The sequence below is a fragment of the Plecotus auritus genome (genome assembly GCF_963455305.1).
Source record: "Plecotus auritus genome assembly, chromosome: 1".
Taxonomy (NCBI): Eukaryota; Metazoa; Chordata; class Mammalia; order Chiroptera; family Vespertilionidae; genus Plecotus; species Plecotus auritus.
The window spans coordinates 196,208,028-196,225,228 of record NC_137770.1 but is presented as its reverse complement, the minus strand read 5'-3'; the positions used below and the strand labels follow the sequence as shown (position 1 = coordinate 196,225,228).

General features: G+C 46.0%; 1 protein-coding gene across 2 annotated transcripts in view; it reads left to right on the top strand.

Annotated features, from left to right (window-relative positions):
- The window catches only part of BMP2K (BMP2 inducible kinase), a 144,550-nt gene that overhangs the window by 41,973 nt on the left and 85,376 nt on the right, over positions 1–17,201 (top strand). For both annotated transcript variants that reach the window (XM_080676115.1, XM_080676116.1), the window contains exon 2: positions 16,646–16,764. In XM_080676115.1, coding sequence (XP_080532241.1) covers positions 16,646–16,764 — 119 coding nt within the window. The remainder of the gene's footprint in view (positions 1–16,645; positions 16,765–17,201) is intronic.

The following is a 17,201-nucleotide window of genomic DNA, read 5'->3' as shown; positions in this document are numbered from 1 at the left end:
TATCTTTGGTGGTAGTATTTATTTTTTAGTTTCTGTGCATATAATATCTACATATACAAATATGTACTTTGTTTGGTATGAAGTGGATCCTAAAGTGGTAACTGTTTTGTCTTACTGTTACCAAATACTTAAAACTCAGGAGAATGCTAATAATTGATTTTTTGTTAGGAAGCACCTACCTTGGTAACATTTACTATATAGAGTCGTGTGTTGCTTAATGATGGGGATACAGTCTGAGAAATGTGTTGTTAGGGAATTTTGTACTTTTGTGAACATTATACTTACACAACCCTAGATTGTACAGCCTACTACACCTCTAGGCTATTTGGTATAGCTTATTGTTCCTAGACTATAAATCTGTTCAAACAACAGGAGATTATATAAAGCACAAGAGAAAATGATGTTATCAAGAGGTGCTGTAACTGAAATGTATGAGGCTGCTGTGGATGTACGTAACACAGCATACTGTTTTACAGCAAACGTTTCCCCCCGTAAGTAGAAAAGTACACTTTAAAGTAATGACATAAAAGGATTGTATAGTAAATACATAAACCATAGTCATTTATTATCATTATCAAGTAATATGTACTGTACATAATTGTATGTACTATATTTTTATACGACTGTCAGCACAATAGTTTGTTTTCACAGTATCACCCCAGACACATGAGTGATGCATTGCACAATGACATTATGATGGCTCCGATGTCACTAGGCAATAGGAATTTTTCAGCTCCATTATAATCACAATAAGGATCTTCATTGAACATGCCATCCATTGTTATGCAGCGTAAGCCTCTATATAGTTCTCAGTTAATGAGAGATACATGATATTTACATTCTTACGGAAATAATGTTAAAAATGATGGCTAGTTTCCAGGGTCTGATCTAACAGCGAATGTACTTGATGCCCGTTTAGGACTGTTGATTGCAAACAAAAGAACCCATCTCAAATTAGTTCACCATAAAACAAATTGTATTGGCTGAAAACCAGAAACTTCGTGTCCTGAATAGATATTTATAGTTATATTAGCCTTTTTGATGCCTGCACAATATGCTATCCTATGTGACATTATTTACCATTTTTAATCATTTGCATGTTGCTGGAAATATAGGTTTCCACATTTTCAGTTATAATTTATATAATGGAATTCTATAAATAAAATTGAGACAAAGAATATGAATATTTCCTAGCTGGTTTGGCTGAGTGGATAGAGCATTGGCCTGCGGACTGAAGGGTCCTGGGTTCAATTCTGGTCAAGGGCACATGCCCGGGTTGTGGGCTCGATCCCCAGTAGGGGGGTATGCAGGAGGCAGCTGATCAATGATTCTCTTTCATCATTGATGTTTCTATATCTCCCTCTCCTTTCCTCTCTGAAATCAATAAAAATATAGTTATAAAAAGAATATGAATATTTTTAAGGTTCTTAATATATGATATACAATTTTCATGTATGATTACGGTAGCAATATTTACTAATTTCCACATTCATCAAGAGTGAATAAAAAAAATTATTGATTTCAGAACATTTTTGCTAACGAATATAATGATGCTTTAAATTATTAAATGACTAGAGGCCCGGTGCACGAAATTAATGCACGGGGACGATGTCCCTCAACCCGGCCTGCATCCTCTCCAATATGGGACCCCTCGGGGGATGTTCGACTGCTGGTTTAGGCCCAATCCCACAGGGAACTCACAATCCGGGACCACTGGCTCCTAACCGCTCACCTGCCTGCCTGATTGCCCCTAACCGCTTCTGCCTCCCAGCCTGATCGCCCCCTAACTGCTCCCCTGCCAGCCTGATTGATGCCTAACTGCTCCCCTGCTGGCATGATTGCACCCAACTGCCCTCCCCTGCTGGCTTGATCACCCACAACTGCCCTTCCCTGCTGGGCCTGATCGCCCCCAATTGCCCTCCCCTGCTGGCCTGATCACCCCAACTGCCCTCCCCTACTGGCCTGATTGCCCCCAACTGCCCTCCCCTGCCGGCCTGATCATCACCCACTGCCCTCTCCTACTGTCCTGATCGCCCACAACTGCCCTCCCCTGCTGCAACCTGCCTCCTCCACTGGAGGCGGCGGAAACGCCGTAACTGGCCTCCTCTGCGTTGCGCAGAGCCGTGAGACCCCCAGACCTCACCGTGTGGAGCAGCCACCGGGCCCCGCCTCCGCTGTTTGTGCAGCCATCTTGTGACGACATCACACGAGGGCATGACGCCACCTGGGCTTTTATTATATAGGATGATTTTGGGGGGAGGGATTTTATTTTAGGCAGTAAGGAACACAGCTATTCCTTGTGGCTATGATAGATGATAAAGGAAGGTATAAATGAGGATAACTCTTAGATATATGTCTCTTGCTTTGATCTTTTCTCTGGACCTTATACTTGCAAATCTGCCAATTCCATATCTCCAATTGGATGTCCAATGGTCATCTCTAACTTAACATGTGCCCAACTGTGCTCTTGATATTTTATTCAAACCTTTCCTGTTGTCTGTCAAGAACTGTTAAGAATTTGAGCCCTAGCCAGTTTGGCTCAGTGGATAGAGTGTCTGCCTGAGGACTGAAGGGTCCTGGGTTCTATTCTGGTCATGGGCATGTACCTTGGTTGCAGGCTTGATCCCCAGCTCTGGTTGGGCCCCAGTGGGAAGCAGCCAATCAATGTCTCTCTCTCTCATCTCTCTCTCTGTCTCTCCCTGTCCCTTAAAAAAAAAAAGAATTTGAGATTTTACCCTACTTATAAGCTGGCAAGGTAGCTTCCCATAGTTTCATGGATGCTGGCAGAAGAGATGAGACATGAAAGATTTTATTTCTCACAGCAATAGCTGCACCCAGGGTATCAGCATTGGCTCCATTTCCCAGAGCCTCTGTTTCCACAGGGCTGTGTGAAAGGGCCAGGTGACACCTGCACATGGAGTGGATTGTCTTACAGGAGAGAAACCCTGGGTTCAGGGTACTGGAACCTTTTATAATGGGCAGCAGGTCAGCCCCAGGGAAGACAGGGCTAACCTCTAGTTAGTTTTGTTCCTAGCATCTAGCACCTTTTACAGTGTTTGGTACCTGTGAGCAGTTAATATATGTAGCGTATTCCAAAATGTGTATATGTACTTTAACAGCTGATAGCTCAATTGATGTTACTTTTTTTTTCAGCCAGACTAAGCTTTGAACAAAGGAAATTCATCCTAAAATGCTACTAAAAGTTTGAAAACACAGTTAAAGTACAAATACTGCCTTTCTAATTATTTAAAGGGTGAATACATTTTTTGGGGACACAGGGTATCCCCCCAAAATGTGTATACACTTTAACAGCTGATAACTCACTTAATTTTTACTCCTTTTCAGGTTTAACTGATTTGAAATAATGGGTAAAGCCAGACAAAGCTTTGAACAAAGAAAATTTATCCACTAGACTTTTTTTTATGGGGATACACAAAAGATAAAGTTTATGGTACAAAACCAGCAATATTTGATGAATTGAGGGTGCACAAATACTAAACGAAACGATTTCTTGATGCTTACGATTCCATTGCTTTGCCTTTTATCAGTAGTGCCTAGACCAGAATGGTCATCAGTTTGAAAACAGGAATTGACAAAAAAAAAAAATTCATTTCTGTAGATCCGTATAAATTTTGAAAATGAACTTTATAATAAACACTGACTTTATAATCATTCAAAGTATGTATACATTTTTTTGGACACCCTATATTGTTGAATGAATAGATGAATGATTTACATGGTAAAGAAGTGAAATTCTGTTTTCAGAATTTGTAGCTTATATTAGAAATACTATAGTCAAATCAAGAGAAAATGATGAATTAGAGATTGCTTTTTATTCATAGAGGAGCAATATAACAATTGCAGCTTATCAATTAGAACTGCTTCCAGTAGAACCAGTTTATTAATGTTAAGTCATTCACTCAGCTAATACTTGAGTGCCAGCCAATGTGGTAGGCATTGATGATACTTTGATAAATGAGATATACACAGTCTCTGTCTTATGGAACTTACAACCCAGTTGTGAAGAGAGGTACTGAATAAGTATAACACATATAAATGTTGTGGTGGGTAAGTTTTTAGAAGTTCCTGTTGTAGGGTTTGCAAACTCAGATGTCTGCACGGGCCAGGCAGGTAATGTAAAGAAAGAGTGAGAGCATTGAAACAGCCAAGAGTAGAGGAAGCTGTGATGAACTGCAGAGAACATGAACTGAGTAAACAGTACTGCAACTGACTGCTCAGTTTTATTGATGTCATATAGGAGTGAGGACCCACTCTCCTTATTTCCAAGTTTTTCAGGAGAAACTGAAAAATCTAGATTGTCATCCAAGATATCACAATTTTCTAAGGTACTCTGTAGTCAAAATCAAACATAGCTTTGACCTCTGGTCCTCTTTTATATAAGGAATACAGCCTTTTAAATAAAGTTCTATCAATAAAAAACTGTGAGGGTGTGAGGGCATTCTATATAGATTACCCTATTTTCCTCTTATTCCTCCTAAATTTTAATGTTATTCCCAAATCTTCCATACACACACACACACACACACAAACACACATTCTATATATCAAAGAGTATATATATATGTATCCAATATAATAAAGATGTAATATGCAAATTGACTGTCACTCCAACACAAAAGATGGCCGCCCCCACGTGGTCAAAGATGGTTGCCCCCATGTGGACACAAGATGGCCGCCACAAGATGGCTGGCAGGGGAGGGCAGTTGTGCACGTTCAGGCCAGCAGGGGAGGGTAGTTGGGAGGGACCAGGCCTGCAAGCAAGGACAGTTGGGGGGGACCAGGCGTGCAGGGAGGGCAGTAGGGGGCGACCAGGCGTGCAGGGGAGGGCAGTTGGGGGCGACCAGGCCGGCAGGGGAGGGCAGTTAGGGGTGACCAGGCTGACAAGGGAGGGCAGTTAGGGGTGACTGGGCCAGCAGGGGAGGGCAGTTGGGGGCGACCAGGTCTGCAGGGGAGGACAGTTAGGGGCGATCCAGCCTTCAGGGAGAACAGTTGGGAGGGACAATGCCTGCAGAGGAGGGCAGTTGGGGGGACCAGGCCTGCAGGGGAGGGCAGTTGGGAGGGACAAGTCCTGCAGGGGAGGGAAGTTGGGGGGGACCAGGCCTGAGGGGAGGGCAATTGGGAGCAACCAGGCCAGCAGGTGAGAGCAGTTAGGGGTGACCAAGTAGGCAGAGGAGGGCAGTTGGGGGCGACCAAGCCTTCAGGGGAGGACAGTTGGGGGGGGGGAAACCCAGGCCTGCAGGGGAGAACAGTTGGGGGGGGGGGGGAGGACCAGGCCTGCAGGGGAGGGCAGTTGGGAGGGACAAGGCCTGCAGGGGAGGGCAGTTGGGGGGAACCAGGCCTGCAGGGGAGGACAGTTGGGGGCAACCTGGGTGGCAGGGGAGGCCAGTTAGGGGCAACCAGGCTGACAAGGGAGGGCAGTTAGGGGCAATCGGGCAGGCAGGAGAGCAGTTAGGCATCAATCAGGCTGGCAGGGGAGTGGTTAAGGGGGTGATCAGGCTGGTAGGCAGAAGTGGTTAGGGGCAATCAGGTAGGCAGGCAGGCAGGCAGGCAGGCAGACGAACTGTTGGGAGCCAGCAGTCCTGGATTGTGAGAGGGATGTGTGATCGGGCCTAAATGAGCAGTCGGATATCACTTGAGGGGTCCCAGATTGGAGAGGGTGCAGGCTGGGCTGAGGGACACACACACCCCCATGCAAGAATTTCGTGCACCGGGCCTCTAGTATATATATATACTATGTAATAAAAGGCTAATATGCAAATTGTCCCCTTGACCAGGAGCTCGGCCAGCAGGCAGGCCTGCCAACCGCCCATGTTCCCTTCCCTTGGCCAGGCTGGCCGGACCCCACCCATGCACGAATTCATGCACTGGGCCTCTAATATATATACATATATATATATATATATATACACACACACACACACACACACACACACACACACACATATATATACATATACATATACACACATATACACTGTGTGTATATGTATATGTATATGTATATGTATATGTATATGTATATATACACACACACACACACTGAGTGGCCAGATTATTATGATCTCTGAACGCATAATAATCTGGTCACTCGGTGTATATCTTATATAATAAAAGGCTAATATGCAATTTTTCTCCTCGTCCAGGAGTTAGACCAGCAGGCAGGCCAGCCAACCGCCCATGTCCCCTCCCCCTGGCCAGGCTGGCCGGACCCCACCCATGCACGAATTCATGCACCAGGCCTCTAATAGTATATATACACTGAGTGGCCTGATTATTATGCGTTGGGAGATCATAATAATCAGGCCACTCAGTGTGTGTGTGTGTATATATATATGTGTATGTATATATATATATATATATATATATACACACAGTGTGTGTATATATATATCTATATACGTATAGATATATATATACACACACTGTGTATATATATCTGCACTGAGTGGCCAGATTATTATATACACACATACACGAATTTCTTATGGCATAGCTAACAAGAATAGGTGTGGATATTAAAATCATTAGAACATGAGATTCAACTGGGAAAAAAAGACCTCTGACTCCATCTTACCAGCTTTGTGTTACTGGACTAGCTGCTTATCTTCTTTCTCAGTGCTTAATTTACTCCTTATCTACACTAATAAAAGAGAAACATGCAAATTAACCATCTCTCCGCTACACCCACCAGCCAATCAGGAGTGAGTATGCAAATTAACCCAACAAAGATGGCGGTGGCCATGGAGCTGGAGCAAGCAGGAAGCTTTGGTTGCCCCCAGCAACGGAGGAAGCCAAGCTTCCAGCCCGCCCTGGCCTCTGCTCAAGGAGGGGCTGGGGGAAAAAAAGGAGGGGCTGGGAGCCTGGGTCGCCAGGGGGCGTGGCTAGCCTGAAAACGGCCCTCAGCCCCTTACCCAGGGTGGCCACACCCCCATGTGGTGAGGATCCCCGCTGGGGGGCTTGGCCAGCCTGCAAACAGCCATCAGCCCCTCACCCAGGCTGGCCAGGCACCCCAGTGGGGACCCCCACCCTGAAGGGGGTGTGGCCAACCTGAAAACGGCCCTCAGCCCCTTACCCAGGCTGGTCATGACCCCATCGAGTAAGAGTCCCCGCTGGGAGGCCATGGCCAGCCTGCAAACAGCCATCAGCCCCTCACCCAGGCTGGCCAGGCACCCCAGCAGGGACCCCCACCCTGAAGGGGGTTTGGCCAGCCTGAAAACAGCCCGAAAACAGCCCTCAGCCCCTCACCCAGGCTAGCCATGCCCCAATGGGGTGAGGGTCCCCTCTGTGGGGCTTGGCCAGCCTGCAAACAGCCATTAGCCCCTCACCCAGGCTGGCCAGGCACCGCAGCGGGAACCCCCACCCTGAAGGGGGTGTGGCCAGCTTGAAAACAGCCCTCAGCCCCTCACCCAGGCTTGCCACCCACCCCCCCCCCCCCAGGGGGACCTTCAGCCCACGGTGACATGGCTGGCCTACAAACCACCACAGGCCCCTTGCTCAGGCTGCCCCATGCCCCAAGGGAACCCCAACCTTAACCTGGGACACCCTTCAAGGCAAACCAACACGCCCCAACCCGTGTACCAGACCTCTATACTAGTAAAAGGGTAATATGCTAATTAGACTGGGAGACTTTCCAGGAGACCTTCCGGACGTTCTGGACAAAGCCATGGTGGCGGGGCCGAGGTAGAGGTGGTTAGAGGCCAAGGGGGGAGGGCAGTTGTGGGTGATTAGGCCAGTATGGGACGGCAGTTGTTGGTGATCAGGCCGGTGGGGGGGCAGTTGGGGGTGAGCAAACCAGCAGGGGTTCAGTTGGGGGCAAGGAGGCCATCAGTGGGGGTCAGTTGGGGGTGATCAGGACAGCGGGGGAGGCAGTTCGGGGTGAGCAGGAGGGCAGTTGGGGGCGAGCAGGCCAGTGGGGAGGGCAGGTGGGGGCAAGCAGGCCAGTAGGGGGAGCAGTTGGGGGCGAGCAGGCCGGCGGGGGGGGGGCAGTTGGGGGCAAGCACGCTGGCAGGCAGAGTGGTTAGGGGCAATCAGGCAGGCAGACAGGTGAGCGGTTAGGAGCCAGAAGTCCCGGATTGCGAGAGGGATGTCCGACTGCCGGTTTAGGAGCGATCCCTGTAAACTGGCAGTAGGACATCCTTCGAGGGGTCCCAGATTGGAGAGGGTACAGGCCGGGCTGAGGGCCCCCCCCCCCCCGTGCACGAATTTCGTGCACCAGTCCACTAGTCTATACAATAAGAATAACAGTTAAATTGCCTCACGATGGTATGAGAATTAAATAATGTACTTGGAAATGCTTTGTATGTTGTCAGTGCTCTATGAATGTTGTGTTCTTGCCTTTCTTCTCCTTTCAACTCTTCTTCCTCCCATTCCCCAGCCATTCAGTTGTACCTGACTCATTCTTTTATTGCATTGTACTAGATAGCACCTACTGATACAATAACTTGTACAATTTTAAAGTTACTTATCCTCTTTAGGGATATTTTCAGTTTTAAAGGAAACTCCTAGAGTTATTGCCTTAACCTAATGTTATGAAAGTCTGATGTACCACAGGCCAGAGGTTATTGAGTAGGCAGATCTTTGGCTCAAATCCCACAACCAAATAAATGCCTGTTCCACTTATTTTGAAGACAGCTTTCAAATAACATTGTTTTCTTTGGCAGTAGTTGAAACCAGAAGTTGCTGACAACTTGGTATTTTCTCTCTCATTGATTTGCATGATGTCTGAAGATAAACACAATACAGAAAGACCACATATAATTTTATCTTTTCCTTCCATCTCTCTTCTTCCATTCCTAGGGAAACAAACTTGATAGGAGTAAGCACTTCTAAAACCCAGTCTTTCATAAACATGAAGTGCTTGTGTGTGTTGGGATGTTGGAGCTGTAGGTATCTAGGATACCATAAACATTTTCAGTGGCAAGAGACTTATGGTGCCTTTGGGGAAGTTGTGTCTGAATAACAAGTAGCAGTGTCTTTCTTGTCCTATCTAATAAAAGAGTAATATGCAAATTGACGGTACACCCGCTACACCCACCAGCCAAGCCCACCAGCCACACCCACCAGCCAATCAGGAGGGAATATGCAAATAAACCCAACCAAGATGGCTGCAGCCACAGAGAGCAGGAGGAAGGCTTGGGTTTCCCTGGCAATGGAGGAAGCCAAGCTTTCCGCCTGCCCTTGCCGGCCCAGGCCTCCACTCAGTGCTACAAAGTTTCAATTATAGAAGATAAAAAAAGGCCAACAGAAATGGCGGCAGCCACGGAGCTGGAGAGAGCAGGAGGCTAGGGTTGCCCACTGCGATGGAGGAAGCCAAGCTTCTGCAGCCCTGGCCTGCTTTGGCTTCTGCTTAAGGCTACAAAGTTTCAATTATAGAAGAAAAATAAATCCCAACAGAAATGGCTGCCGCCACAGAGAGAGCAGAGGGCTTGGCTCCACTCCAGGCTACAAAGTTTCAATTGTAGAAGATAAATAAACCCCAGATACCAGGGCCTCTTCTTGGGTCACTGGGGGGCGTGGCCAGCCTACAAACCACCACAGGCCCCTGGCCCAGGCAGCCCCACGCCCCAAGGGAACCCCCACCCTGATCTGGGACACCCTTCAGTGCAAACCAGCTGGCCCCCATCCATGCACCCATGCCTCTGTCCTATCTAATAAAAGAGTAATATGCAGATTGACCATCACTCCAACACACAAGATGTCTGCCCCCATGTGGACACAAGAAGGCCACCACAAGATGGTCAGCAGGAGAGGGCAGTTGGGAGGAACCAGGCCTGCAAGGGAGGGCAGTTGTGGGCGATCAGGCCAGCAGGGGAGGGCAGTTGGGAGGGACCAGGCCTGCAAGGGAGAGCAGTTGGGGGTGATCAAGCCTGCTTGGGGAGGGCAGTTAGGGGTGACCCGGCCGGTAGAGGAGGGAAGTTGGGGGTGACTGGGTCTGCAGGGAAGGGCAGTTGGGGGGGTACCAGGCCTGCAGGGGAGGGCAGTTAGGGGCAAACAGGCTGGCAGGGGAGCAGTTAGGCATCAGTCAGGCTTGCAGGGAGTGGTTAGGGGGTGATCAGGCTGGCAGGCAGAAGTGGTTAGGGGCAATCAGGAAGGCAGGCAGGCGAGCAGTTGGGAGCCAGCAGTCCTGGATTGTGAGAGGGATGTCTGGGCAGTCGGACATTCCTCGAGGGGTCCCAGATTGGAGAGGGTGCAGGCTGGGCTGAGGGACACCCCACCCCCATGCACGAATTTTGTGCACCGGACCTCTAGTAAAATCATAATTCTCAGTGGTCATGGTAAGGTTGGTGGATGGCAAGGGAGAGAAGAATTACCCGGGGAAAAGAATCCTGTGTTTCTTGTTTCTTTTATTTTTTTTCAATTTTATTATGAAAAATTGAAAGAGTACTATAGTGAATAACCATATACCCATGATGTAGATATAACAACTAATCTTTTCTCTATACATTTTTAAAAAAACACATGGATAATTTTTAATAAGGTTGATGTATGTTATAGAATAATTATTGTTCATTTTCTTAGGTGGGACAGAAAGGTACTATGGTTAGTTAGGATAATATACCCATTTTAAGAATGTATATTTGTTTTAAGTAACCGTTAAGCATTATTTATTTATTTTTATTTTTCAATTACAGTTTACATTCAATATTAATTTGTATTAGTTTCAGGTGTACAGTATAGTGGTTAGACAGTCATATACTTTACAAGGTTTTTGCCCTGATATTTCCAGTACCCACCTGGCACCATACACAGTTACAGCAATATTATTGACTACATTCCCTATACTGTACTTTACAATTCTGTGACTATTTTATAACTACCAGTTTGTACTTCTTTTACCCATTACCCTTTAAGTATTATTAAGTAAAATGACATGATACCTACAACTGACTTTCAAATTGTTCACCAATAAAAAAGTTTACTTTCAAGATTGGATTTAATTAAGGATTATGTATGGCATTTTATTGTAATGTCTTTTACAATCTAGAATAACCCCCCCCCTCATTTTTTTTTTTTTTACTTCACATGTGGAACACTGTATAAGACAATTAGCCAAACAGTCAGTATCTTAGACTTTGTAGGATTGTTTCTTTGTGTTTTATTTTTCTTCTAGCCCCTGTTTTCTTAACTGGAAGTTAAGCCTTAAGATTTATTAGGTTAAAGGTTTTTGGCAGAGGCACTGCATAGGTAATGCTGTTTACTTCATATTCTATCACATCAGGAAGCACATAATGTCTGTATTAATGCCAATGTTAGTGATGCCAAGATTTCTTCCTTGTGCCTTAACCGGTTTGTTTCAGTGGATAGAGCGTCAGCCTGCGGACTCAAGGGTCCCAGGTTCGATTCCGGTCAAGGGCATGTACTTGGTTGTGGGCACATCCCCAGTGGAGGGTGTGTAGGAGGCAGCTGATTGATGTTTCTCGTTCATCGATGATTCTGACTCTCTCTCCCTTTCCCTTCCTCTCTGTAAAAAAATCAATAAAATATACTTTAAAAAAAAAGATTTCTTCCTTGTAAAGGAATGTTTTGCCTTTTGATAATTTGGCATCATGTGACTATCCTGTTTCTCATCAACCTTTCATCAAGGATTTTGGCATACATTGAAGATCCTTGCTGAATCAATGTTTTAATAATGTACTTCTCAATTTTGGTATCTTTTTCTCCCAATTCTGTTGACAGTCTTTACCATTTTGGGGAATGAATAGTGCCCTTCAATGTGTTGGCTAAGATAATGGGTTGAAAATCAGGATTATTGAAAACATTTAATGGTATCTAATTTTATTAACTCATTTCAAGCTAGATTTTCAATTCTTTGGAAAGAAAGTACTGATTAGGAGCCGAGAGTCATTTATTGATTGCACATTATGCCTGAAGAAATTAATTTCTTGACAAAGAAACTGTTTACTTGTAGTCAGGTTATGTCAAAGAAACTAGTGTATGCTAGTTTTAGCAAAGCATTTAAAAATACCTTTTTTAAAAAAAATTTTGGAGCCATTTGGTTAATTCAAAAGTGTTTTAATAGTTATGCTCTAAACAGATTGATTATTCATTTTGCATTTACAATGAGTGAGGCCCTTGTTAGGTTGCTTAGCATCTAGTGGAAGAGATAGGTTGATCGACAGATAGGATCCAGGTATGCTATCATATGCACAGGAAGCTATGAGAGTTTTTTTTAATGCCAACTCAAAAGTTTGACATTTTCTAGGTATTTCTTTACAGTAGCAGAAGCCAAATTGCAGAGCAGTAAAATAAAAACAGCAGGGCTTCTCAGATTAGGCCTAGTTTTACATTACTAATCATTTTTTAAATCTTTATTGTTCAAATTATTACAGATGTCCCTCTGTTTTCCTCCCATAGCTCCCCTCCACCCAGTTTCCACCCCACCCCAGGCCCTCGCCACCCCACTGTCCGCATCCATAGGTACTGCATACATGCATATAAGATCTTTGTCCCATCTCTTTCCGCACCCCCCAAACCCCCTTTCCCCCCGAGAATTGTCAGTCCGCTCCATTTCCATGCCCCTGATTCTATTACATTCACCAGTTTGTTCTGTTCCAGATTTTTTATTCATTTGACTTTTAGATTCACTTGTTGATAGATATGTATTTGTTGTCCATAAATTTTATCTTTACCTTTTCCTTCTTCTTCCTCTTCTTAAAGAATACCCCCTTCAGCATTTCATATAATACTGGTTTGGTGGTGATGAACTCCTTTAGCTTTTTCTTGTCTGTGAAGCTCTTTATCTGACCTTCAACTCTGAATGATAGCTTTGCTGGGTAGAGTAATCTTGGTTGTAGGTTCTTGCTATTCATCACTTTCAATATTTCTTGCCACTCCCTTCTAGCCTGCATAGTTTCTGTTGAGAAATCAGCTGACAGTCCTCCCTTGTAGGTAACTAACTGCTTTTCTCTTGCTGCTTTTAAGATTATCTCATTGTCTTTTTCCCTTGACATTTTAATTATGATGATGTGTCTTGGTGTGGTCCTCTTTGGATTCCTCTTGTTTGGGGTTCTGTGCGCTTCCTGGACTTATAAGTCTATTTCTTTCACCAAGTAGGGTAAGTTTCCTGTCATTATTTCTTCAAATAGGTTTTCAATATCTTGCTCTCTCTCTTCTTCTGGCACCCCAAAAATTCGGATGTTGGTACGCTTGAAGTTGTCCCAGAGGCTCCTTATACTGTCTTCATATTTTTGGATTCTTTTTTCTTTTTGCTCTTCTGGTTGGGTGTTTTTTTGCTTTCTGGGATTTCAAATCTTTGACTTTATTCTTGGGATCCTCTACTCTACTGTTGAATCTCTGTATATTATTCTTTATTTCAGTCAGTGTATGCTTAATTTCTGACTGGTCCTTTTCCATTTTTTTTTGGCATTCTCACTAAGATCCTTGAAGGTCTCACTGAGTTCCTTGGAGGTTTCTAGAAGATTCTTGAGTAACCTTATAATTGTGGTTTTGAACTCTATATCCACTAGTTTGCTTTCTTCCATTTCTTTCATTTGTAACATGTTTTTTTGTCTCCGCATTTTGGCTGCTTCCCTGTGTTTGTTTTTATGTATTGGGTAGCTGCTAAGTCTCCTTGAGTTGATAGAGTGGCCTTGTATAGTAGGTGTCCTATAGGGCCCAGTGTCTCAGCCTCCCCAATCACCTGAGGTGGACACTCTTGGTGCACCCCTTTGTGGGTGCACAGTCTTGTTGTAGTTGAGCCTTGACTGCTGTTGGTATCACTGGGAGGAACTGACCTCCAGGCCAATTGGCTGTGAGGACCAGCTGTGTCTACAATGGAAGAGCTGCTGTGCAGGAGATAGTCTTATGGGACAGGACTTGCTTCAGTGGGGATTTTGTGCTCATTGAATATGCCCCTTGAGTGTGTCACTTATGGATGTGAAGAGTTGTAATCTGGTATGGTCTCACACTGACCACTGGGTACACTGACTCTTGGATGTCCAAGGAGGTACAAAGTCAGTCTTTGCCTGGGGCCACCCCCACCCCTCCCCCCCACCGAGCTACAGAGAGATCTGCAGATTTCTCCTCTTTGTATGGGGTTTGAAAGTGCCCAGATGAGGCCCAGCTGAGCAAGGCAGGCTTCTGTGGTGCTGGCCTTTGCCTTCTTTTGATAGCTTTGGGGCTCCCTGACCCAGCTGCAGTTTGACAGGTTTTAGGCTGAGAAAGGACTGGCTATTCATATGCAAAAGTTGCTGGGCTCAGCTTGGGTGGGGTTGTAAATTGGATGGGGCGGAGTCTTAGGGAATCTCTAGGGTGGAGCAAACAGCAATGGCTGCCAGTCAGCCCTGTACCGGGGAGGACCCAGCTCAGGAACAATGACAGTTTCGAGCACCTCTATCTGGAAGAAAGCCGCCCCTGTGTTCCTGCCCTGATGCCAGACAGTCCAGTTTCTCCCCATAGGTGTCTGGGTCCCCCAGAGTCTCTCCCTGCACTGGAGCTCAAAGCAAGCGGGAGCTTGTATCTCCTTCCTGATTAAAAAAGCGGCACATCTGGGTGCCAGTTCCTTTCGTGCCTCCGCACCTCCTACCAGTGTCAATGTACTTTCTTCTTTACCTCTTTAGTTGTAATACTTTCACTCAGCCAGCTTTCCCGCGATTCTGGATAATAGTTGTTCTGTATTTTAGATATGGTTGTGGGAGGCAGGAAGTACAGGTGTTTACCTATGTCGCCATCTTGGTTCTCTTGCTATGAGAGTTTTAAAAAAGCACTCTGCGAGCTGTAAGGAAGTCTAATTATATGAACAAATAAATATTTATTAAGTATTTATCAATGCAGTATTGCATGTCTCCAATATATTTGCTGCTTACTTCTGGGCCCTTTTTGATCATTCCAAATACTAGTATATTCTCAATTGTGGTTTGATTTAAAGTTTTTAAAATTGTTGCTAAGGCATATTCTCCTTTTTCTATTGATGCCTCATCCTATATAATCCTATATAATAAAGAGGTAATATGCAAATTGACCCTCACACCCTCGCACAAGATGGCTGCCCCCATGTGGTCAAAGATGTCCGCCACAAGATGGCCAGCAGGGGAGGTTAGTTGTGGGTGATCAGGCCAGCAGGGGAGGGCAGTTGGGGGCGACCAGACCAGCAGGGGAGGGAAGTTCGGGTCGACCAGGCCGGCAGGGAAGGGCAGGTGGGGGCGACCAGGCCAGCAGGGAAGGGCAGTTGTGGGCAACTGGGCCTGCAGTTGAGGGAGGGCAGTTCAGGGGGGACCAGGCCTGCAGGGAGGGCAATTAGGGGTGACCAGGCCAGCAGGGGAGGGCAGTTGGGGGTGACCAGGTGGCAGGGGAGGGCAGTTGAGGGGGACCAAGCTTGCAGGGGAGGGCAGTTGGGGGGTGCCAGGCCAGCAGGGGAGGGCAGTTAGGGGTGACCAGGCAGCAGAGGAGGGCAGTTGAGGGGGACCAAGCTTGCAGGGGAGGGCAGTTGGGGGGTGCCAGGCCAGCAGGGGAGGGCAGTTAGGGGTGACCAGGCTGGCAAGGGAAGGCAGTTGAGGGGCGACCAGGCCTACAGGGGAGGGCAGTTGGGGGTGACCAGGCCTACAAGGGAGGGCAGTTGGGGGCAACCAGGCTTGCAGGGCAGGGCAATTGGGGTCGACCAGGCCTGCAGGGGAGGGCAGTTATGGGGGACAAGGCTGGCAGGTGAGGGCAGTTAGGGGCAACCAGCTGGCAGGGAGGGCAGTTAGGGGTGACCAGGCGGCAGGAGAGGGCAGTTGGGTGGAGGGACCAGGCCTGCAGGGGAGGGCATTTGGGAGGGACCAGGCCTGCAGGGGAGGGCAGTTAGGGGCAACCAGGCTAGCAGGGGAGGGCAGTTGGGTGCGACCAGGCCGGCATGGGAGGGCAGTTTGGGGTTACCGCGCCAGCAGGGGAGGGCACTTGGGGGCGATCAGGCCAGCAGGAGAGGGCAGCAGGGGAGGGCAGTTGGGGGCAATCAGGCTGTTAAGGGTGCAGCTAGGTGTTAAGCAGGCCAGCAGGAGAGTGGTTAGGGGTGATCAGGCTGGCAAGCAGAAGCAGTTAGGGGCAATCAGGCAGGCAGGCAGGCAGGCAGGCAGGCAGGCAGGCAGGCAGGAGGGGTTGGGAGCCAGCAGTCCCAGATTGTGAGAGGGATGTGGGATCCGGCCTAAACCAGCAGTCGGACATCCCCTGAGGGGTTCCAGATTGGAAAGGGTACAGGTTTGGCTGAAGGATACTCCCCCCCCCCCCCCAGTGCACCAATTTTGTGCACCAGGCCTCTAGTCTTAAATAACATCAGTGTTTTGTCATCACAGAAGAGGCAGAGGCTGATGGGTAGGCAATCACTAATATATGTCAACTATAATATTAATTTATATGTGTCAATTTCCACATACCACATAAAAGGTATTCACATGCAAAATGAAAGTATGGTATTTTAATCTTCAGAACACATGCATATTCATTTTCATGTTGTCCTCTTAAAGTGCTACTTCATGATTGTTATAAGAAGCCAGTGTCACGGGTTTCAATCTAATTTATTAATTGCTTACTGTTCTTACTTTGTTCTTGGGTACATTCAGTTTATTTCCCTATGAGATTAAGTTCCTCAATATTACATGATTTTGGAAGTAGTTTCTGATTCTTTTTAATTAATTGGTACTTGTTCTTCTAGGTGGATTCTCCACAGTTTTCCTGGTGCGGACTCATGGTGGAATCCGCCATGCATTGAAGCGAATGTATGTCAATAACTTGCCTGACCTCAACATTTGTAAAAGGGAAATTAAAATTATGGTAAGTGAAAGAGTAATTCCATTTAAAAAACTGGAATATTTTCTTTTGTTTTTGTGCTATAACTTTAACCAGCTTTTACGCAAAATGCTTGTTGGCTTATGCACATCTAGAAAACCTTTGAACCTCATTAAATTAACTTGGAAAATTATATGGGAATTTGAAGTATATTCTCTGTAGCCACACTTAGGGTAAATACAGCCAACTCTTTCCTGTCCTCTTTCTTTTCTTCTTTACTGTTCAGTGGGCATGCTATTCTGCTTTCTTTTTTAAAATTAATTATGGATAATTTTGAGGATAGAAAAATTTAGAGAATTATATACTAAACACAAGTTTATTCACTACCCAGGTTAATAATTAGAATCTTACAGACAGTTGAAGTTTTCTGTGTATTCCACTCCAAAAATATCTCTGTACTGCTCCCATCTGGAAAGTAACCA